The sequence below is a fragment of the Centroberyx gerrardi genome, chromosome 6 (assembly GCF_048128805.1).
Source record: "Centroberyx gerrardi isolate f3 chromosome 6, fCenGer3.hap1.cur.20231027, whole genome shotgun sequence".
Taxonomy (NCBI): Eukaryota; Metazoa; Chordata; class Actinopteri; order Beryciformes; family Berycidae; genus Centroberyx; species Centroberyx gerrardi.
In genome coordinates this window covers 21,785,188-21,808,726 of record NC_136002.1, presented here as the reverse complement: position 1 = coordinate 21,808,726, position 23,539 = coordinate 21,785,188, and the positions used below count along the sequence as shown (strand labels likewise).

At 43.5% G+C, this 23,539-nt stretch overlaps 2 protein-coding genes across 2 annotated transcripts; both read right to left on the bottom strand.

The window, feature by feature from the left end:
• Positions 1 to 1,472: 1,472 nt before the first annotated feature.
• Positions 1,473 to 7,155, bottom strand: LOC139930603 (extracellular calcium-sensing receptor-like). Its single transcript, XM_071923822.2, has 9 exons — positions 6,956 to 7,155; positions 6,437 to 6,731; positions 6,177 to 6,263; positions 4,486 to 4,755; positions 3,793 to 3,999; positions 3,429 to 3,704; positions 2,706 to 2,933; positions 2,476 to 2,599; positions 1,473 to 2,386 (listed from the first exon to the last, which is right to left on the bottom strand). The coding sequence occupies exons 1-9, from the start codon at positions 7,153 to 7,155 to the stop codon at positions 1,473 to 1,475; spliced, it is 2,601 nt and encodes an 866-aa protein (XP_071779923.1).
• A 9,216-nt stretch (positions 7,156 to 16,371) lies between these two features.
• LOC139930601 (extracellular calcium-sensing receptor-like) lies at positions 16,372 to 21,749 on the bottom strand. The gene is made up of 9 exons (XM_078283969.1): positions 21,565 to 21,749; positions 21,025 to 21,319; positions 20,759 to 20,845; positions 20,196 to 20,465; positions 19,491 to 19,697; positions 19,127 to 19,402; positions 18,391 to 18,618; positions 18,161 to 18,284; positions 16,372 to 17,285 (listed from the first exon to the last, which is right to left on the bottom strand). The coding sequence occupies exons 1-9, from the start codon at positions 21,672 to 21,674 to the stop codon at positions 16,372 to 16,374; spliced, it is 2,511 nt and encodes an 836-aa protein (XP_078140095.1). The 5' UTR covers positions 21,675 to 21,749.
• Positions 21,750 to 23,539: the final 1,790 nt, after the last annotated feature.

Below are 23,539 nucleotides of genomic sequence, written 5' to 3'. Positions count from 1 at the left end.
GGGCTCAAAAGGCTCCTTCGAAGGAGCCTCAACGACCAAAGGCAGCTTCCAATGCAGGGTAGAGGAATGTACCACTGGCCATTGTCTCCTAGCCTCCTGCAGGAAAGGGTTCAGGAGAGGGTGGCAAGAGGAGATGGCTGATGCATACATTTTTGGAGTAGAATGTGCCAGGTCTGTCCAGCAGGTGTTGGAGAAAATGGAACCAACTGAGCAATTCAATGGATCCATGTTTCTCTCTGTACACCATTTTTGGAAACCCATCCACTTAACTTTATAGCTAGAGATGGTGGATTCCGTCCATGCACCTTAGATAGTTGGCACAACGTCTGTCTCTCTCGGGAACCAAACCTTGAGAGGCTGTCCCAGACTGAGCATTGAGGCCGTCACTCTGCTCCCTTGAGGAACTGTCCAGGGTGGTGCTGCCAGCAGCTGAGTCATTTCTATGTACCACAGTGCCGTTATGTGGTCTGGGACCACCAGATTGACAGTATCTCCTGTCTCACTCTTACCAGCAGTGGAGGGATGAGATGGAGAGATGGAGGAAAAGTGTACATTAGCTTTTCTGGTCATGGCGCATGTGCAAACACATCCACTCCTAGCTCTGGGTTGTTTCGAGGCACCAAAGAGAACCACAGCTGACAGTGAGTTTTCTGCCTCCTGTTGAACAGATCCACTTACGTTCTCCCGAACCGGGCCCATATCAGACACACAATATCAGAGTGCAACCTCCACCTCCTTCAACAGGAGGTCCGCCCCGTGTTCTCCAGACCTGGAATGTGCAGTGCATTGAGAGAGCGGAGGTTCACCATGGCCATCTACCACAGGTTCTCTGCAGACAACAAAGCTGCGGATGGAACTACACCCTGTCTGTTGATGTATGCTACCGTGCTCCGGTTGACGGTCCTTATCAAAACATCCTTCCCAAGTGTTAAAGGACCAGCTGAACTGCTCAATAATTCATTGGCCATTATTATGACTCACTTGAAATTTTGCACGTCATCTTTGCACAAATGCCCAACTAATCTGACAGGATGTACCATGCAGAATTCAATGGCATTTGGCCGATAGGGTTAGCGCTATTTGCTTAGACCCCAATAAGTAGGCCTACTGCTTGCAACGATATTTCATTTTTATTATTTTTTTTTTAGGAATTAATTGAAAGACCATTTCATTATAAGCAAAAATATCAAAAAGCAATTATCGGGGGAGACTCAATTTTCCACCAACGGTTTGTTATAATGCTCTAGTAGTAATCTAGTTTCATCTGGTGCAGATTTTATTCTTCCATCAAATGGTAAGTTTTAAAGTTACAATAGCCTTGTTTTGTTGAGTTTTGTTTAGTTTAGTTTTGCATAGTATAAAAAAGTGTGATTGTATGCAATTGTATGTTGTGTGTGGGTCATTCATGAGCAGATCACTGCTTAGTGAAGGAAAGAGACAGAAAGACTTATTGATACATTGAAGTGCTGCTTTTATGTCTTGGTGGTGCCTCGACCCATGATAGCTTTCTTTGTGTTTCTCTCAGGTCTCAGCAGGATTATATAACACTTTGGTCCAAACAGTGCCACCAAGAGGCCAAAACTGGAGGCCAGGATGGCAAATACCTCCACCGCATCTGCATATTTTCCTGGGGAGTTGACATAAGCAGGGATAAAGGCCACCCACACGGCACAGAAGATCAGCATGCTGAAAGTGATGAGCTTGGCCTCATTGAAATTGTCTGGAAGATTCCTTGCCAGAAATGCTAGGAGGAAGCTGACGATAGCCAGTAAGCCAATATAGCCCAGTAACACTGCAAAACCAACTGTGGACCCTACTACACACTCATAGACTATCTTGTCATTGTGGTATTGTGTGTTTTTATGAGGAGCCGGTGAGGAAGAGACAAGCCACGCTGTGCAGATTGCCGCCTGGATGGAAGTTAGAGCCAGAACTGTCCCTCTCTGCTGCACAGCACCAAACCACTTCAGACTGGCTCCACCCCCAGGCTTGGAGGCCTTGAACACAGCCAGCACCACCATGGTTTTCACCAGGATGCATGAGACACAAAGCACAAAGCTGATCCCAAATGCTGCATGCCTCAGCTGGCATGTCCATAGCCTGGGATGGCCAATGAACAACAGTGAACACAAGAAGCATAGTTTGAGTGACAGCAAGAGCAGGAAGCTGAGTTCTGAGTTGTTGGCTCGTACCATGGGTGTGATGCGATGATAGGTGAAGATTCCCAGGACAATGGTACAGATAAGTGTGCCTAGCAATGAAGCGGTTGTCAAGCAGATACCCAAGGGTTCATGGTAAGAGAGGAACTCCGTTCTCTTAGGGACACAGTGATCACGCTGGTGGCTGGACCAGAAGTCCTCTGGACAACTGGTGCACTCCATGGAGTCTAACAAAAAAGAGCAGGTGTTGACATATACAATATATGTACAGTATATCTGTAAAGATAAAATACATTATTTCATATTGTACACCAACCAGTCTCATTGCTGATCTTTCCCTCAGAACAGGGGATGCAATCGAAACAGCACACAGGTTCCCCCTTCCTTCTGGCCATGCGGGTACCTGGGGGGCACCTGTTACTGCACACTGACCGGGGCGGCTACAGGGAGAGTAAGAATTATCACCGTCATTCCACACTATTTGACACTATCATGATGGGTTCTCCATAGGCCAACAAAATAGATAGCTGAATGAGCAGAAGTGACCTTTTTGGATTCAAAATTCCAGAAGATTCTGTCTTCATCAAGCATGAGCTCTTCACCTGTGGAGGCTGACTTCTTAACCACACCCACACTCTGAACCTTTGTGCTCCCATCAGGGAGCCACAGCCAGTTCATAACATCATAGATTGGTAAGGAATCACCATTCTCATCAAATGACACTTGGTCACCAAATGCTGTGGTGAAGTTGACCTTTTCCAAGTAATACACAAGCTAGAAATGGGTGAGAGAAAAGAGACGAACAGTGAGACAGAGAAAGTGTATCCAAAAAGTGTACTATGCACATAACTAGGCATACAAAATGTTCTGTGCTAACCTAGCTGCTTCAGTTATTATCAAGTTATCATATCAAAATTAACTATTTCAAGTTTCTAATTTTGATCCAAACAATGTTGCACCTTGAGTGTAAGGCAGTTGTTATTTTCTCTGATTGGTTAACATTACCATAACTCACTGTCACACAGCACAATAGGAAATTCTCTTTCTCCTACTTCCTGGATAGTATTTTCCTTATTCCTACTCCCTCAAACAGAAAAAATCCCGAGGTTAATACACGGGCATTTTCAGGATGCTGGTGTCATAGTTAAATAATGTGTCGTTTTTTATTCAGCTAATTGTCTGTAGTTAAAAACTCCATTCGGTAGATATCTCATGGTGTAGCACAGGATTTAGAAACATAAACAAGTGGAGTGTAAATTGATATCTCACCTGCCATGGCTCCAGTCTCTGCAAAGTGGCACAGCTGTGTCTGCTGAAAGGCCCTCTGCCTGGCACACACTGCAGCATGTTATCAAGGGCATACGCCAGGGCATACACAGCCTTGTACACATTGTATTCTGGCCTGAGGTCTGACATATCCAAAATACTAATCTCCACACTCCCTAGATCTTCCTGTCCAGTGCACAGTGCTCCTCCAGCATTCACCCACCCTGCTGGAGGTGGTGCAAATCTACACTGAAATGTGTATTCCCAAAAATTGCTCACCTGAAGAAAGAAAATTCTTTCATAATATTATATTATTAATTATATCGAAATGTTGGTCAGATGATGAAGTGAAATAAAAGATAATCACCATGCTATTTCCATAGCTGTTGTTAGGGTCATTGTCAGGTCGTATTCTTAACAGGAAGTCCCTGAGCCCTGGTATCTCTCCTCGACGGATGGCAATGCCCAGCGTGCCTCCCAGGTACGGCATGAGGCGGGGGGTCTGGAGCACAGTAGCTGCTGTCCAGGCTTCACTGGCCATCCACTGCAGACCTGTCACATTCTGCTTTATCACCTGTGGATTTTGTGCCAAATATATGAGTCCTGACTTCAGTGGCACTAATGTAATATCTACTCTACTGAATTCTATACATTTGCTGTGTAGTTTTCAGCGTAAGTCATGTAAACACAGGTATAATCCAATGTTTTACAAATTATGGTGATGTCAGTTCAAAGTGGAGTCTGCATATTTTATCAAATCTATATTCAATAACAGTGGAGTTACATTTCATTCTGTTAATTTTTTTCTCATTTCTATAACCTCATCAACTTAATTTAATTATTACTAAAATGTTATTACTTCCTTGTTGTGAAGAGGGATATTTAAACCAAAGACAAATTCTTGATTTTTCCATTTTTTTTTTTTTAAATGAGTCTGATACTCATTCAGGTTCATTGGAACCTAATTGATGCCATCTTTCAGTTTGAGCACCAAAATAGTGTCTTAATACACCTTCTTTGAAATTATGGATCCTAAATTAAGATGTATTTTAACCCCAACCTCTTCCATGAGGTGAATCATGTTGCTTTCATGTGCAAACACAATGACCACCCGAGCTGTGGATTTCCTCATCACATTGACAATCCTCCTTTGTTCAGTTGGGTCATCACCCCAGGGCAAAACCTCTGAGTAGGCCAGACAACCCCCACCAGACTGTGCCAGGTCAGTTTGGAAGGATCGGGCAGCGTGGAGTCCATAGTCATCATCACTGACCAGCAGGCCTGCCCAAGTCCAGCCGAACCGCTTTAGAATCTGGAGCATAGCACGCACCTAAATTGGATAGAAAGTGGAAGTATTAGAGCTCAGGCTGGAATATTCTTTCAGTGGAAAATCTCCTACACAAGTCTCACAATTGACCCTTGTCTAATCATTCTCTCTCAGCTGTGTCATCGGAGACCATATAGCTCCATTAATGACGCATTGACGAATGTATAACCAGTGCCTGAAATGGGTCGGTACTCACCGGTACTGAGTACCGGCACTTCTGATTTTTGTCCACATGAGTACCCTTACTTCTTATTCAGTACCGCCACCTCTTGGTACGCCTTAGTTGAATGAAGAGAGTATCTCCGTATGAAAAAAGTGCGCCATAGACTTGACAGGGCTTCATTTAAGCAGACAGCATCCTACAGACTGAAGGCAGCGCTCCGCTCACACACGGTGAGTCAAACTGCAGCCGAAAACAAAGCTGCATAGATCAAGTGAAGAGGTGTCACTCTGGCCCTAAATTAAGTAGCCTCTTGTAATTACGTGTTCTGCAATATTAAAACCATTCTACTGACGTTTTGCCCCGCAAAGGCAGATTGTAAAGAATATAATGGCTTACATTCTGATGCAGGACTTTGTGGGCAAAACGACAATGGAATGATATTAATTGTGTAGAAAAAATAAATACATTTATATTGTGAGCAGAGTGATGCCTCTTCACTTGATCTGACGGAGCAGAGCAGTCAGTGGAGCACAGGGCCGTTAAAGTGTCAATCATGAAGAAATTCATGGTAATCAAACGCCAATATGTCCAATCAACACTACTGGTCAGGTGCCAATAGAGAGAGAAAAGAAAATAGAGGATGTGCAAGCACAAATGAAAGGTATGTTATTGTGCCAAGGAGGAATAAATGTACGTAAAAAGTTACATAATGCTACTTTTCTTATGTCATGACTGTCAACAACAAAAGGTCAATATTGCTTTGTTGCCACTACCTCCAAAAAGCACAGACAGCTCTGTCCGTCAGTTATATAAAGACAATACTGGCCTCTGTCTATTTGCATCAGTCTTCTGTATGCTTGTAAGTATGTAATCTTTCTCTGATGTAATCTTTCTCTGATATTATTACAGCACTAACCCAGCACATTTTTCTGTGTTGATTTTTTTTAAATGGCAAGGTAGGTTAGGACTAGTTGTTTTGCAGCTAAACTGACTGCAGTCTTGTTTCATTTTCAGTTGGGTTTATTGTAGCATATATGCAATATTATATTTGTATGTAATGAAATGCATACAAAAATACATTTGAAGTGGGATATATTACCAAGATATGCGTATAAATATAAATATGTCCAAGACACATGCGATGCTTATGTCATGCAACTGCTGAATTAGGGTACTGGCACCTTTTTTGGTCCAATTCAGGCACTGTGTATAACCGCTGTCAACATATTCTTAAGTTTTTGTTTCGGTAATCAAGGTTCACCTGGAAGGCATCACTTGGGATTGTTCGGAAGAAGGATGGGAATCGTTGCCGGTCACTCAGGCAGGAGCATGTGGCAAAGTAACTCACCTGTAAGAGACAGGGTATGCACACAAAGTATGCATAACCTGCATGTCAGTAGACCCATTCATACTATTTTAACATATTTCATGTTTTTTTTATATGAAATTGAATCAAAAATTGAATCAAAATAAAACGTTGTTTGATGGTAAATAGATAGAGATAGAAGATAGGAAACTTACCATGGGCATTTTGTATAAACCTAGAACACTGGAGATGGCAATAGAACATGTTGAGGAAGAATCACCCACAATCCCCAGGACTGGAGGGGACCCTAAACAAGTTTTGTCCAACAGAAACTGCTCCTCTCGACCACTGGCCAACGACAATGAAGCACGGAAGCCAACTCCAAGTGTGGCACAGTTATCATAGAGACTGTATCCCAGAGTCACATTAGGTAGCAGATTGGAGTTCCTGTTGATCTCATCAATAGCAAAAGCCATGGTCTGAGCATGCCTGAACCCTAGAATGTCAAAACTAACACAAAAATAACATTCACTGTGGGAACTGTGTAGAAATATACAAAAACAGCTGGCCATCTGTTGCTAACAAGCTAGCTAACCAATTAGATCAATAAATCACAAAAAAAACCCAACCCAATAATTTTTTGAATTTGAATTTCTGAACACCTTGCATACTCTGAACAAAACAGATTGTTCTGCACAATTCTTTGCTCTCCGCTGTATCTGTGTGAGGCTCACCCTTGGCATCTGGGCTGCTGTGGCTCTGAGGTGAAAGACAGCTCAGGGAAGACTGAGGAGTAGTGGACCTCAAACAGCCCACCCAGAACCACATCCCCAGGCTTGTGCATCCCATTCAGAAGAAACTGTCCCTGTAACTGACAGAAGGAGGAAAGGGAGGAAGACACAGGGGAGAAAAAGAAGGACAAAGAGAACAACATCAAGATCAGGTAAACACACAAGAACAGGTATGTGTCAAGAAATGCCCTCATGACTGCCCTCCTCTGTTTACCCGTTTCTAATTTTTATGCACAATCACTTCATTTTATAGGCAGTACTATGTCATCCCCTTTGCTGCCTTGCGTCACTGTGGAATCATCCACCCATTGTGGCAGATGAACATGGAGGGGCAGTGCCCAACATTAGGAAATTATTTTTCATATCAAAATCATGCATCCATTTTTGTGCATCCTTTGATGCAGAATGTCAAGTTTTAATTCATCAAGGCCACCTTAGCAACTATTCCACCAACTGTAGGTCATGGATTGTGGAATATACTTCAGTAAATCACTCAACAAAAGTCATAATATCATTACGAACACATTTGGCCTTGATGAATGAGGTTTGATGTGAGATTTGACTGGCAGTCCACTCTTTCACATGGGTGAAATGCATTTTTTTTTCACACAGCTATGCCAGGTGGCAGAGACTGGAGCCACAGCAGGTGTGATATCACTTTACACTCTACATGTTTATGTGTCTACATTCTGCTGCTACACCATGAGGTACTTGCTGACTTGTTTCTTTTTTTAGAACAGAATATGTGTTGAATAAAAATAACTTGTTATTTAACTATGACATCAGTATGCTGACAATGGCTATTGACCTCATGATGGTAATGTTAACAAATCAGAGAAAACAACAACTGCCTGACATTCAAGATGCCTCACTGTATAGCTCAAATTTAGAAAGTTGAAATTTTCATGTTTCGTTCTCTATTTTTGATAGACAGACACTCTTGTCATGAATTAACACCAGGGTGACCTGTCATGTTTACGTTTGACTGTTTACTGAAGCACTTCCTTAAGGAACAGTCAATCAACACAAAAGCCACGGCCACTAAGGGTGATAAACCAATAGACGTACTTTGTGAATAACAATATAAACAATATAAATAATCATTCATTACATCTTTCCTCTTTTAAAGTTACTTCTTATAAACTAAAATGGCATTTCCTCTTACATAAACACAAATACTCAATGTTACCATTTCTTTCAATAAACATATAGCATGCTTGTATTCTTAAAACATTAACTTTAACCCTCAAAAATATCAAAATACACAGTCTCTGTTCTTCCCTTTTTTATTATGTTCATTGTAAGAGTTCCATTTTTACTGGTATCTGATAGGTTTCCTAATAACACGACCATATCTTGTCGTTTTGGATGTCCCAACACTCACTGGTGGTGCTGGAGAAGGTGATGGATATCTCGCAGGGCTCAGCTCCAACACTGGCACGGAAGTTAGTGTGGGTGGCAGATTCTTCTGAACTACCACCGAGAACAATAGGGAGGATGGAGCACTGGTGTTGTCCTCAGGGAACGGCTTGAAGATGCTTTCGGTTCCTCCTGAACTGCTCAGTCTCCACAAAGTAAGATCTGGATTGTCCTGAGTGACATTTCACAGTTGCTGTTGTCGTCTATCCTTTGTCCTTGTCGAGCTTCACATGCACTGGATCACCAGGCTGAATGGGTGAAAGCATTCTGGCACCATGGCATCTGTTATTGAAGAAGCTGTAGTATTCTCTAGCTTCTCAAGGTTGGCTACTCTCTTCAAATCAGGCCATTTCATGTTCAGATTTCTGGCTAGTGTCGTATGTAGCTGACACCCCATCAGTAGTTGCAAAGGGCTGTAACCTATAGTTGCGGTTTGGAGTAGCCCTGTAGGCAAGAAGAGCTAAGTATGGTTCACGTTGCTTGATTATCTTCTTAGCTATTTGGATATCTCTCTCTGCTTTCCCATTGGCCTGCGGGAAGTGGGAGCTTGTGGTTACATGCTCGAAGTTATATTGCTGTGAGAATGTTTCGAATTTTGTCGAGGTGAACTGTCTTGCATTGTCAGTACACAGGTGCTCTGGGATGCCTAATCGTTCGTATATGCCCTTCAGTTTTCTGATCACAGTCTGTCTTGAAGTACCAGGCAAATATGCTAACTCAATAAATCTTGAATAATAGTTCACGACTACTAGTTACTGTTGGCCATTGATCTCACAGAGATCTGCTGCGATATGTAGCCAGGGTCTGGCTGGTAGGTCTGTCGTTATCAGAGGCTCTTGGCGTTGAGTTGCCTTGCTGACTTGACCCTACTTACACTGGCTGACTTTGTCCTTGATATCTGCACTGATCCCTGACCACCACACTGAGATCCGGGCTTGCTCCCAGCACTTAGTGAGTGTTTGATGGCCCTCGTAAATGCTGTTGATCTCACAGACTGTGACCAACAGTCTAACAGACTGTGACCATGATGAGTCCATGTAGCAGTAGTACATTGGAATCACTTAGTAGCCCTTGCTGGCTATAATAGGCTCTGTTGTTCACTGGCACAGTCTTTATGTGCTTAGTCCATCAATGGTTTGTGTATTTCAGTGCACCCTGTAGTTCCTCATTGCGTTTTGTAGCTTGTGCTATCTGTAGCAGCTTCTGAGGCAAAGCTGGTGTATGCTCTTCCACAGCGGTGATGAGGCCTCAACCTCATCTGTTACGACTGCCGCTGTCCGCAGTCCTGAAGCGGCGCGTCCTGGCAGACAAGGCAGGAGAAGACAACTATCCTCGTGAAGTATTCTGCTCTTTTCTATTACTCACCAGAAGAATGTAGCCTGTGTCATCCTATCGCTACTCTCCTGTTGTCCTTTATAATCCCCTCTCTGTCATTCCAGCCCTGCTGAGTCTTGGTCTCATATCGCCAATCTTCTGCGTCCCTGTTCTCAGCTCCACGTCATCACAATTTTGTGTAATCAGTATAGCGCTTTAGTCAGAGGTTTTGTTTTGTTTTTTGTCACTGTCGATCCCTACGGCAGTTAGAGATAGGTACGTTTACAGGTTTTTAGTTTTATTTTCTTAGATTAGTTTTTGTTAGTATAGATAGCTATTCTACTCCCTGGCTGTTCCAGTATTTCCTGTGGTTCAAAATAAATCTGTTGAACCATTCCACTGCCTCTTATCTGTTCTCTGCACTTATCTGTTCAATACTGAAAAGCCTGTCAGCAAGACTCGGTCATACTATGGACCCAGCAGAGGTACAGCAAGTGTGCACGGCACTTCAGCACCAAGGCACCGCTGTTGGAGAGCAGCAGAGTCGTCTCCAGTCACTCGAGGGACAGGTAGCCCAGATGTCCTCCCTGATGGATGACGTAGCGTCTCGGGCAGATCAACATACGGGCTCACTTGCCAATGCAGTCAACCAAGCAGAAGATCGTCTGGACACACTCACCGCCACGGTCCAAGAGGTACAGTGTGAACTAGCCTTTGCTGCCCAGCAACCTCGTTTTGGTCCTGAGACAAACAAAATAGCATTCATCATAAACCTCCTCGTCGGCCAGCCCGTGGCCTGGGCAGTGGCTTATCTGGATTCCTTTCCTCCTGACTCCCAGTCCTATGCTGCCTTCGCTGCTGAGTTTTGGGGAGTGTTCGACCATCCAGTCCGGGGACAGGAAGCGGCTGTATGCGCTGCGCCAGGGGAGAGGTACTGTGGCTGAATACAACATCCAGTTCCACACTTTGGCAGCAGGAAGTAGTTGGAACCAGGCATCCCTCCTCATTGCTTATCAACAAGGGCTTGCAGAGGAGATCAAAGATGAGCTGGCTGCAAGGGAGGAGCAAGAGGATTTGGATGCACTCATGGTCCTCGCCAACCAGGTCAACAAGCATCTGCGGGAGGTCTTCGTGCGCGGTGGGTCCACCTAGCAGTCGCCGACTGCCTCCTGTCAGTGTCCCCTTTCATACCACCTCCCCTGCCGCCTCTGATGAGGAGCCCATGCAGACTGGAGGAATGTGTCTCTCCCAGGAGGAACAGGACAGACGAAGGAGAAATGGCTGTTGTTTGTACTGTGGTTCTCCTGAGCACTTCCGAGCCTTCTGTCCCAAGCGCCCAGTAAAAGAGGAGACCCGTCAGTAAAGTGGGAACTTCTGACGGGTCATACCTCCTTTCCAGCAGCTTCCCCTGCTCGAGTGATGTTATCAGCTGTCTTGTCTTGGGGTTCACAGTCACATGTTCTCTCAGCATTTGTCGATTCCGGGGCTCCAGGGAACCTGTTGGACTCTTCATTGGCTCAAGCTTGGGGAGTCCCTTCTCGCCAGTTGGAGGAGGCAATGGATGTCACGGCACTGGATGGACGGCCCCTAGGCACCGGCAAGGTCCAGTTCACCACCACTCCTCTATGGTTGGTCCTGGAGGGGAACCACAGGGAAGAGCTCGCCTTCTATCTCGTTGACTCACCAGAGCTCCCTTTGGTCCAAGCCTTCCCTGGATCTCTCGTCACAACCCATGCATCAACTGGTCAACCGGGGTGCTTGAAGAATGGGGGTCATCCTGCTGGTCCACCTGTTTGGGCTCTGCTTTGGTTCCTGCCAGTTCCACTCCACCCGAGCCTTCTGTTCCAGCCGACCTGTCCAGGGCTCCTGAGGAGTACAGTGATCTCCTCGAAGTCTTTAGTTAGAAAAAAGCCACCACTCTGCCTCCCCACAGGCCGTATGATTGTGCCATCGACCTCCTAGCGGACACCACACCACCCCGGGGCCGACTTTACTCTCTCTCTCCACCTGAGACTACTGCCATGAGAGAGTACATCTAGGAGGCACTTGCTTTGGGTTTCATCCGTCCGTCGACATCTCCAGCCGGGGCAGGATTCTTCTTTGTCGGCAAGAAAGATGGCTCGCTGCGCCCCTGCATCGACTACCATCCCCTCAACAATATCACAGTAAAGAACCGGTATCCTCTCCCGTTGTTGGCCTCAGCGTTTGAATATCTTCAGGGAGCCACCATCTTCTCAAAAATAGATCTTCGCAACGCCTACAATCTCATCCGCATACGGGAGGGGGATGAGTGGAAGGCTGCATTCAACACCCCTACCGACCACTACGAGTACCTGGTAATGCCCTTCAGTCTATCCAATGCTCCTGCTGTGTTCCAGGCCCTTGTCAATGACATACTCAACCAGTTTGTTTTTGTTTATCTCAATGACATCCTCATCTTCTCTCGCTCCCATCAGGAACACACCCAGCATGTCCGGAGGGTTCTCATTCGGCTGATGAAGAACGGTCTCTATGCTAAACCAGATAAATGTGAGAGCACAAGGAGACAGTGTCCTTTCTGGGTTAAATCCTTTCTCCTTCCGGTGTCCAGATGGATCCTCACAAGGTGCAGGCAGTCACAGAATGGCCACGACCTACCTCTGTCAAACAGGTGAGATGTTTTATGGGGCTCGGCAACTTCTACCGTCGTGTTATGAGAGGCTTCAATGCAGCCCCTATAAACGCTCTCACCAAAAAGACTCCTCTCGTTTTCACTGGACAGGCATACCTGTTATGTCTTGAGGTCCATTAAAGGTTGTTTGTGTGGTGTCATGTACCAAAAACACTCTCAATCCATTTTTACACTTTCATTTTCCAGCATCTCTCTGAGCCCTACCAAGAACAGGCTGTTTTTGTTGCTGTGGCTTTAAGGCTCATTAATATTAACAACCCTCAGTTCTGATTGGCTAACCATTTCAAGAGTGAAACATGAGACACCACAGCCCCGGCAGCTAGGTAGGGAAAACTCTCCGGTAAATAAACAATGGGAACTGCTCAACTGCTTTGAAAGAAACACTTTATTAGACTATTATTTCTGGTGTTGGAGGACAAATGATAATGAGCATACCTTTGTGAGGCCACAAAGTTACGGAAGTCGAAACGGCTCGTTTAGAGGCACGGTTTTCTAATACGGATTGTGTGGATTTAGTTGCTGACCGTGCATTTTGATACTTTCACAATGTTTAGATAGCACATCCAACTCCTTTATAATCAAAGAGGCAAGGGAAATCCACAATTTTCCACAATATGGGACCTTTAATTTTAACCCCCCAAACCTAAGATACGCAAATGTGACATATGCGTCACATTGGGCTTTAATGACATAAAAACACAATGGATTTTTGTACTAAAAACTCAAGAATGAATTCAGTGCAAACTGTGCTTTATTGGGAAGCTAATAATGCTTAATAATTACATTTCATGAATTAACGTCTTTGAAGATGACACATTAATTCAAATTACATGTAAAATGTAAAAAAATGTGTTTTCCTTACTGTCAAACTTGAAGTTGACTCAACTTGACAAAATATCTCTTGAATACACCTATTTATCTTATCTGATTTAAACTAAATAAACTTAAATAAACAGATTTAAATAATTTTAATTTCAATCTAATAAATCATAACAATGTTATATTAGAAATAGTTACATTCACAATATCCAATGTACATTTTAAAAAACTGCATGTAGAAAAGTTTAAAAACAAATAATCATTTTTGTTAACAAATACACAAGTTGTTTTTAACAAATTACATGAAAGCAATTACAAATTTATGAGAAATAGTTAATTTTATCTGAACATTTATCAGTGCTATTCTTTTTTATGTACATTTTTTTTCCTCTGTGCTTGAATGGACATGCTCATGTTTCTGTCTATGGCAATTAAGGCATGTGGTAACTGCTTGAAGCAGTTACGATCAGGTGTGATACAAAGCTGCATATCACACTTCTCACAGGCCATTTATGGATTTTTACAGTATTTGCATTACCCTCTTGTTTCAGTTTTACCTGGCCACTTGGCAGTCTTATCTGTGCAGCAGTCATCCGTGATGCCACGACAAGGCAGCCTCTTGCAGCCTGGCAAAAAATTCTGTCTACATCTATTTAGAACCACCTTTTGATCATGGGTTTGTCACATCCCAGAAGTGCACAGTCACGGCAGTACAGAAGCCATGCATTGACAAGGGCTAGTGATACAGTTTGCCAGAAGAATTACAGGTACCACCTTCACAACCTCATCTGGAATCTGCTGCAAGCAATGTATGTTTCGAGGTCGACACCACCCATGTAAGAGTTGTACTCTTTCACAATCTGTGGCCTGTCAACTTCAATGTAGGCTGCATCTACCTTGTTTCAATGTTGTGCCTTGTCTTGGGACTCAACTTCACAAAGAGATGATCATTGTGACAGGCTTGTTGTCAAACAACTTCACAATGGTGATCACCCCACCTTTGGTTCTGTCTGCCTGTGTTTCTCCTGTAAACTTTATTTTATTTCCCCTGACAGAATTTCATCCACTAGTTTGTCACCTGACTGCTCTGTATTTTGATTTGCTCGTGATTCCCGGCCTAGAATTACATTTTCCTGTAGTTGTAGTTTCTCTGACATTGTTTTTTCTCTCAGACCAATAACTATGCTGTCACAAATGTGTTTATCTTTTGTAGGTCCGACGTCATAGTGTTATAATGATTCGGTAGACACACCGTCTTTTTTATTTCTCTGGTGAAAGTAGAGATCATAAATCATGTTCCTCCATTGTTGAACTTGTCTAACACAACTTCCAAATTTTCAGTAATTTTCATCCTCAAAATTTCTTCTCTCTTCCCTCCATGGGGAGGAGGTTGAAATTAATCCAACTGGATTGTTCTTGACCTAAAATAACTTTGAATGTTCTTAGGTGTGATGGACGGATTCTGAGTGTGGCACCACTTAGGTCACCGCGTATCAGCACACTGCTGGGGTGAACCGAAAGAGCACACTCACCCTCTTAGTTGAAGTCAAAGCAAGCAGTAGTGCTGTCTTAATTTGATAACAACTTAATAGAGGCTTGCCTAATGGGCTCAAAAGGCTCCTTCGAAGGAGCCTCAACGACTAAAGGCAGCTTCCAATGCAGGGTAGAGGAACGTACCACTGGCCATTGCCTCCTGCAGGAAAGGGCTCAGGAGAGGGTGGCAAGTGGAGATGGCTGATGCATACATTTTTATAGTAGAATGCGCCAGGTCTCTGTACAGCAGGTGTTGGAGAAAATGGAACCAACTGAGCAATTCAACAGATCCATGTTTCTCCTCTGTACACCATTTTTGGAAACCCATCCACTTAACTTTATAGCTAGAGATGGTGGATTGCACCTTAGATAGTTGGCACGTCTGCAGATAACGTGCATGCATTAGTCTGTACCTATCAGGAACCAAACCTTGAGAGGCTGTCCCAGACTGAGCATTGAGGCCATTACTCTGCTCCCTTGAGGAACTGTCCAGGGTGGTGCTGCCAGCAGCTGAGTCATTTCTGCGTACCACAGTGCCGTTATGTGGTCTGGGACCACCAGATTGACAGTATCTCCTGTCTCACTCTTACCAGCAGTGGGGGGATGAGATGGGGAGATGAAGGAAAAGTGTACATTAGCTTTTCTGGCCATGGCGCCTGTGCAAATACATCCACCCCTAGCTCTGGGTTGTTTCAAGGCACCAAAGAGAACCACAGCTGACAGTGAGTTTTCTGCCTCCTGTTGAACAGATCCACTTACGTTCTCCCGAACTGGGTCCATATCAGACACACAATATCAGAGTGCAACCTCTACTCATTCGCCCTTCAACAGGAGGTCCGCCCCGTGTTCTCCAGACCTGGAATGCGCAGTGCATTGAGAGAGCGGAGGTTCACCGTGGCCGTCTACCACCAGTTCTCTGCAGACAACAAAGGTGTGGATGGAACTATGCCCTGTCTGTTGATGTAGGCTACTGTGCTCCTGTTGACGGTCCTTATCAAAACATCCTTCCCAAGTGTTGAAGGACCAGCCGAACTGCTCAATAATTCATTGGCCGTTATTATGACTCACTTGAAATTTTGCACACGTCATCATTCCACAAATGCCCAACTAATCTGACAGGATGTACCATGCAGAATTCAATGGCATTTGGCCGATAGGGTTAGTGCTATTTGCTTAGACCCCATTAAGTAGGCCTACTGCTTGCAACGATACTTCGTTTTTATTATTTTTGTTCTATTCCTTCTGTAAAGTACTTTGTATTATTATTATTAATGAACTATGGGTGGCTATGAAACTCCTGGAAACTAAGGAATGAATTGAAAGCAATAAGCAATGATTGGGGGAGACTAAATATTTCACAAACTTTTTTGTTATAATGCTCTAGTAGTAATCTAGTTTCAACTGGTGCAGATTTTATTCTTCCATCAAATGGGAAGTTTTAAAGTTACAATAGCCTTGTTTTGTTGCATTTTATTTTAGTTTTGCATAGTATAAAAAAGTGTGATTGTATGCAATTGTATGTTGTGTGTGGGTCATTCATGAGCAGATCACTGCTGAGTGAAGGAAAGAGAGAACGATTTATTGATACATTGAAGTGCTGCTTTTATGTCTTTGTGGTGCCTCGACCCATGATAGCTTTCTTTGTGTTTCTCTCAGGTCTCAGCAGGATTATATAACACTTTGGTCCAAACAGTGCCACCAAGAGGCCAAAACTGGAGGCCAGGATGGCAAATACCTCCACAGCATCTGCATATTTTCCTGGGGAGTTGACATAAGCAGGGATAAAGGCCACCCACACGGCACAGAAGATCAGCATGCTGAAAGTGATGAGCTTGGCCTCATTGAAATTGTCTGGAAGATTCCTTGCCAGAAATGCTAGGAGGAAGCTGAGGATAGCCAGTAAGCCAATATAGCCTAGTAACACTGCAAAACCAACTGTGGACCCTACTACGCACTCATAGACTATCTTGTCATTGTGGTATTGTGTGTTTTTATGAGGAGCTGGTGAGGAAGAGACAAGCCAGGCTGTGCAGATTGCTCCCTGGATGGAAGTAAGAGCCAGAACTGTCCCTCTCTGCTGTACAGCACCAAACCATTTCAGACTGGCTCCACCCCCAGGCTTGGAGGCCTTGAACACAGCCAGCACCACCATGGTTTTCACCAGGATGCATGAGACACAAAGCACAAAGCTGATCCCAAATGCTGCATGCCTCAGCTGGCATGTCCATAGCCTGGGATGGCCAATGAACAACAGTGAGCACAAGAAACATAGTTTGAGTGACAGCAAGAGCAGGAAGCTGAGTTCTGAGTTGTTGGCTCGTACCATGGGTGTGATGCGATGATAGGTGAAGATTCCCAGGACAATGGTGCAGATAAGTGTGCCTAGCAATGAGGCGGTTGTCAAGCAGAGACCCAAGGGCTCATGGTAGGAGAGGAACTCTGTTCTCTTAGGGACACAGTGGTCACGCTGGTGGCTGGACCAGAAGTCCTCTGGACAACTGGTGCACTCCATGGAGCCTAACAAAAAGAGCAGGTGTTGACATATACAGTATATGTATTAGGGATGCACATTTTCCAAAAGAATCTTGATCAATTTGCACTGTTAGTTAACGATCAACTATCGATGTTTGTTACCCCCCCCCAAAAAAAACAAACAAAAAAAAAACACATGTGCCACTACACACACTTCAAATCGAAGCATTATTCAGACAAACAACGTAAGTCACACAGACAGGCATATTGAAGCTGGATGGAGGCTATAATCATAAAGAACAACATAAGAAAATTATTATAGTATTAGTCTATGTAGGCGATGCAGTTATGGCTTGTAAAATCCTGCTGCATTTTCATCTGGCATTCTCGTATTCCAATATTAATCCGACTGAAATAATATTTCCAAACTCCAAAGGAAATTAAAAAAAATACTGTTCAAATCAAATCATCTGGGGTTAACTGTTTTAGGCCTGCTGCCTAAACATTTTTATTTATACAGATCAGCATGTCCAAACGCTCCAGAGTAACGCACCACATACACATCTGTCCGCCGTCAGCCCAGCGGCAGAGAAGACGTGCTCTGACGGGACAGAGGTCCTGGGGTGCAGAGGTACTGCTGCATTAGTGCTGTCAGCCTGAGAATCCTACTTGGTTGGCTTTCCACCAGTCCAATTGATTCGTATCAAGTAGTGGAGGCATTTCTTGTGGCTCTCAACTTTTTAATGGTCATTTGCGTTGGACTAACCGGCTGCGATGATGCAATTCAGTCGTTAACCGTTATGGTTAATCGACGTGATACATAATAAAAAATAAATCGATCATCGATTTATGTTGGACATCCCTAATATGTATATTATATCCATAAAGATAAAATACATTATTTTATATTGTACACTAACCAGTCTCATTGCTGATCTTTCCCTCAGAACAGGGGATGCAGTCGAAACAGCACACAGGTTCCCCCTTCCTTCTGGCCATGCGGGTACCTGGGGGGCAGCTGTTACTGCACACTGACCGGGGCGGCTACAGGGAGAGTAAGAATTATCACCGTCATTCCACACTATTTGACACTATCATGATGAGTTCTCCATAGGCCAACAAAACAGGTAGCTGATTGAGCAGAAGTGACCTTTTTGGATTCAAAATTCCAGAAGATTCTGTCTTCATCAAGTATGAGCTTTTCACCTGTGGAGGCTAACTTCTTAACCACACCCACACTCTGAACCTTTGTGCTCCCATCAGGGAGCCACAGCCAGTTCATTACATCATAGATTGGTAAGGCATCACCATTCTCATCAAATGACACTTGGTCACCAAATGCTGTGGTGAAGTTGACCTTTTCCAAGTAATAAACAAGCTAGAAATGGGTGAGAGAAAAGAGTCGAACAGTGAGACAGAGAGACTGTATCCAAAAAGTGTACTCTGCACATAACTTGGGATACAAAACTTTTTGTGTGCTAACATAGCTGCTTCAGTTATCATGCTATTCAAATTAACTACATACAAAACATGAACATTTCAAGTTTCTAATTTTGATCCAAACAATGTTGCACCTTGAGTGTAAGGCAGTTGTTATTTTCTCTGATTGGTTAACATTACCATAACTCACTGTCACACAGCACAATGGGAAATTCTCTCATTCTCCTACTTCCTGGATAGTATTTTCCTTATTCCTACTCACTCAAACAGAAAAAATCCCGAGGTTAATACACGGGCATTTTCAGGATGCTGGTGTCAAAGTTAAATAATGTGTTGTTTTTTATTCAGCTAATTGTCTGTAGTTAAAAACTCCATTCGGTAGATATCTCATGGTGTAGCACAGGATTTAGAAACATAAACAAGTGGAGTGTAAATTGATATCTCACCTGCCATGGCTCCAGTCTCTGCAAAGTGGCACAGCTGTGTCTGCTGAAAGGCCCTCTGCCTGGCACACACTGCAGCATGTCATCAAGGGCATACGCCAGGGCATACACAGCCTTGTACACATTGTATTCTGGCCTGAGGTCTGACATATCCAAAATACTAATCTCCACACTCCCTAGATCTTCCTGTCCAGTGCACAGTGCTCCTCCAGCATTCACCCACCCTGCTGGAGGTGGTGCAAATCTACACTGAAATGTGTATTCCCAAAAATTGCTCACCTGAAGAAAGAAAATTCTTTCATAATATTATATTATTAATTATATCGAAATGTTGGTCAGATGATGAAGTGAAATAAAAGATAATCACCATGCTATTTCCATAGCTGTTGTTAGGGTCATTGTCAGGTCGTATTCTTAACAGGAAGTCCCTGAGCCCTGGTATCTCTCCTCGACGGATGGCAATGCCCAGCGTGCCTCCCAGGTACGGCATGAAGCGGGGGGTCTGGAGCACAGTAGCTGCTGTCCAGGCTTCACTGGCCATCCACTGCAGACCTGTCACATTCTGCTTTATCACCTGTGGATTGTTTTGTGCCAAATATATGAGTCCTGACTTCAGTGGCACTAATGTAATATCTACTCTACTGAATTCTATACATTTGCTGTGTAGTTTTCAGCTTAAGTCATATAAACACAGGTATAATCCAATGTTTTACAAATTATGGTGATGTCAGTTCAAAGTGGAGTCTGCATATTTTATCAAATCTATGTTCAATAACAGTGGAGTCACAGCAATGGAATTCATTCTGTTAATGGCATTTTTTCTCACTTCTATAACCTCATCAACTTAACCTCATCAACTTAATTTAATTATTACTATAATTTAATTATTGACTTCCTTGTTGTGAAGAGGGCTATTTAAACCAAAGACAAATCCTTGATTTTTCCTTTTTTTTGTCTGATGTCATTGGAACCTAATTGATGCCATCTTTCAGTTTGAGGACCAAAATATAATGTCTTAATACACCTTCTTTGAAATTATGGATCCTAAATTGAGATGTATTTTAACCCCAACCTCTTCCATGAGGTGAATCATGTGGGTCTCATGTGCAAACACAATGACCACCCGAGCTGTGGATTTCCTCATCACATTGACAATCCTCCTTAGTTCAGTTGGGTCATTGCCCCAGGGCAAAACCTCTGAGTAGGCCAGACAACCCCCACCAGATTGAGCCAGGTCTGTTTGGAAGGATCGGGCAGCGTGGAGTCCATAGTCATCATCACTGACCAGCAGGCCCGCCCAAGTCCAGCTGAACCGCTTTAGAATCTGGAGCATAGCACGCACCTAAATTAGATAGAGAGTGGAAGTATTAGAGCTCAGGCTAGAATATTCTTTCAGTGGAAAATCTCCTACACAAGTCTCACAATGGACCCCCGTCTAATCACTCTCTCTCAGCTATGTCATCTGAGACCATATAGCTCCATTCATGACGCACACAAAGCACATGGCTTTTCATACACAAAAGTAAATCAGCTTCATTCAGTGGAGGGACTTCTTTACAAGGTGGCAACTCCCTGTGGAATGTATAACTGCTGTCAACATATTCTTAAGTTTTTGTTTTGGTAATCAAGGTTCACCTGGAAGGCATCACTTGGGATTGTTCGGAAGAAGGATGGGAATCGTTGCCGGTCACTCAGGCAGGAGCATGTGGCAAAGTAACTCACCTGTAAGAGACAGGGTATGCACACAAAGTATGCATATCCTGCGTGTCAGTAGACCCATTCATACTATTTTAACATATTTCATGTTTTTTTTTATATGAAATTGAATCAAAATAGAGCAAAGATAGATCAAAAATGTTGTTTGATGGTAAATAGATAGAGATAGAAGATAGGAAACTTACCATGGGCACCTTGTATAAACCTAGAACATTTGAGATGGCAATAGAAAATGTTGAGTAGGAATCACCCACAATCCCCAGGACTGGAGGGGACCCTGAACAATTCTCGTCGAACAGAAACTGCTCCTCTCGACCACTGGCCAATGATAATGCAGCACGGAATCCAACTCCAAGTGTGGCACAGTTATCATAGAGACTGTATCCCAGAGTCACATTAGGTAGCAGGTTGGAGTTCCTGTTGATCTCATCAATAGCAAAAGCCATGGTCTGAGCATGCCGGAACCCTAGAATGTCAAAACTAATACAAAAATGTCACTATTAACTACTGAAAAATAACATTCACTGTGGGAACTGTGTAGAAATCTACAAAAACAGCTGGCCACCTGTTGCTAACAAGCTAGCTAACCAATTAGATCAATAAATCACACAAAAAAATCCCAACCCAATACTTTTTTGGTAATTTCTGAACACCTTGCATACTCTGGACAAACCAAACTGTTCTGCACCATTCTTTGCTCTCCGCTGTATCTGTGTGAGACTCACCCTTGGCATCTGGGCTGCTGTGGCTCTGAGGTGAAAGACAGCTCAGGGAAGACAGAAGTGTAGTGGAGCTCAAACAGCCCACCCAGAACCACATCCCCAGCCTTGTGCATCCCATGCAGAAGAAAATGTCCCTGTAACTGACAGGAGGAGGAAAGGGAGGAAGACACAGGGGAGAAAAAGGAGGACAAGGAGAACAATATCAAGATCAGGTACACACACAAGAACAGGTATGTGTCAAGAAATGTCCCCATGACTGCCCTCCTCTGTTTACCCGTTTCTAATCTTTATGCACAGTCACTTCATTTTATAGACAGTGCTATGTCATCCCCTTTGCTGACTTGCGTCATTGTTTAATCTTCCACACCACCCAGTGTGGCAGGTGAAGAAGCATGGGCAGTGCCTAACATTAGGAAGCTATTCTTCAAATCAAAATGATTTTTTTTGCATCCTTTGATCCAGAATGTCAAGATTGTTTGCACATCAGCTAATATTTCATCAAGGCCACATGAGTAACTATTTCACCAACTGCAGGTCATGGATTGTGTGATGTACTTCAGTAAATCACTCAACAAAAGTCATATCATCATCACCAACACATTTGGCCTGGATGAATGAGATTTCATGTTAGATTTGAGTGTTCAGTTGCAAAGAATGCATACATCACAGACAGGTACATTTTCACAACACCATTGTTTGAATGATCGAAGCTTATTTGTTATTGTTGTTATTGTTTGGTCTGGCACAGATATTTCTGAGTTATTGCAACCAGCCCTGAAATACAAGAACTGAATTGAATCATAATACTCTATTGTTCCTCTAAGGGAAATTATTTTTGCTGCCAACAAACTTGAAAAACATGTATTATTATTACTAATAAATATTAGTAAAATATTCCAGATTTAAGATTAATAATTCACGTTGAACTATGTCTTGCCCTCTGTCCTGCTGTTTTTGAGTCTGATTGGTCCATCCAGCTATGACTCTTATGATTTCTGAAATGAAGTCTCAGTTTTTATACAGTATATGCTAGTTATCCACTCCAACCCACACACAGTCTCCCTGGGGCCAATGGACTTCCCCCTGGTCGCCTCTTTGGGTCTTCTCATCCCAGTGTTCTCTGACGTTCCTCAAACTATGGAGAAACGGACAGAACTGAAGATGGAGGGAGGTATGGTGGAAGAGGGGATTGTGATGGAGAGACTGTCTGGTTTGGGGATAGAGGGAGTAAGCAGTGTTGGATCAAGGCCCACTGGACCTGGTTCAAGTCTACCTCCGTGTCTTCTTCTCCCTTTTTCTCTCTTAAAAGTATCTGCAGCTCAGAAACCGTAACAACTTCTGAGATTGGTTTGAAATTTCACCAACTACAGAGGCAAAAAAAATTACACCAATTGGCCAGATAGTGGCACTATAGCAACCAGCTTTGTAGAAAAAAATATTTTTAGCCCTGCGACAGCAGGGTTGTAATATCGGTCACTCTGTTCACCACTTTTGGTGACATGGTCAAGTGTGTCACACGGAGTTAGATCGTTCTCGATTCTCAGCATCCCTGCCGAGAATGGAACACAGGTCTCCAGAGTCATGCAATCTAACTTCCACAGAATTCAATGTCACTGGGCTGTTAGACTCTTGTTTCACTGGATTCCACGTATTGGTGTTCGTTTTCCCACCATTTTGAATTTTGTCCAAAACACACTTTTCACTACTTCTCCTACTCCCATCTTCAACAAATTTGGCTCGCAGCATGTCTGGACTGCCAAGTACAAAAGTTATCAAATGGATTGTTGGTACTCCGTACCGTTTGGCCACAATTAGCCGCTGCCTGTCTTATTAAACCATAAGACACTTCACAAGCTACCTGCTCTAGCTTTCAGGGTAAGTGAAAGTCATTGGGGTTATCACATGGGCACCTTCCTTCACTGATGTTTTGTTGAATTAGGCCCACGAAACCTCAAGAAGGCTCAACAGTATACAGTAT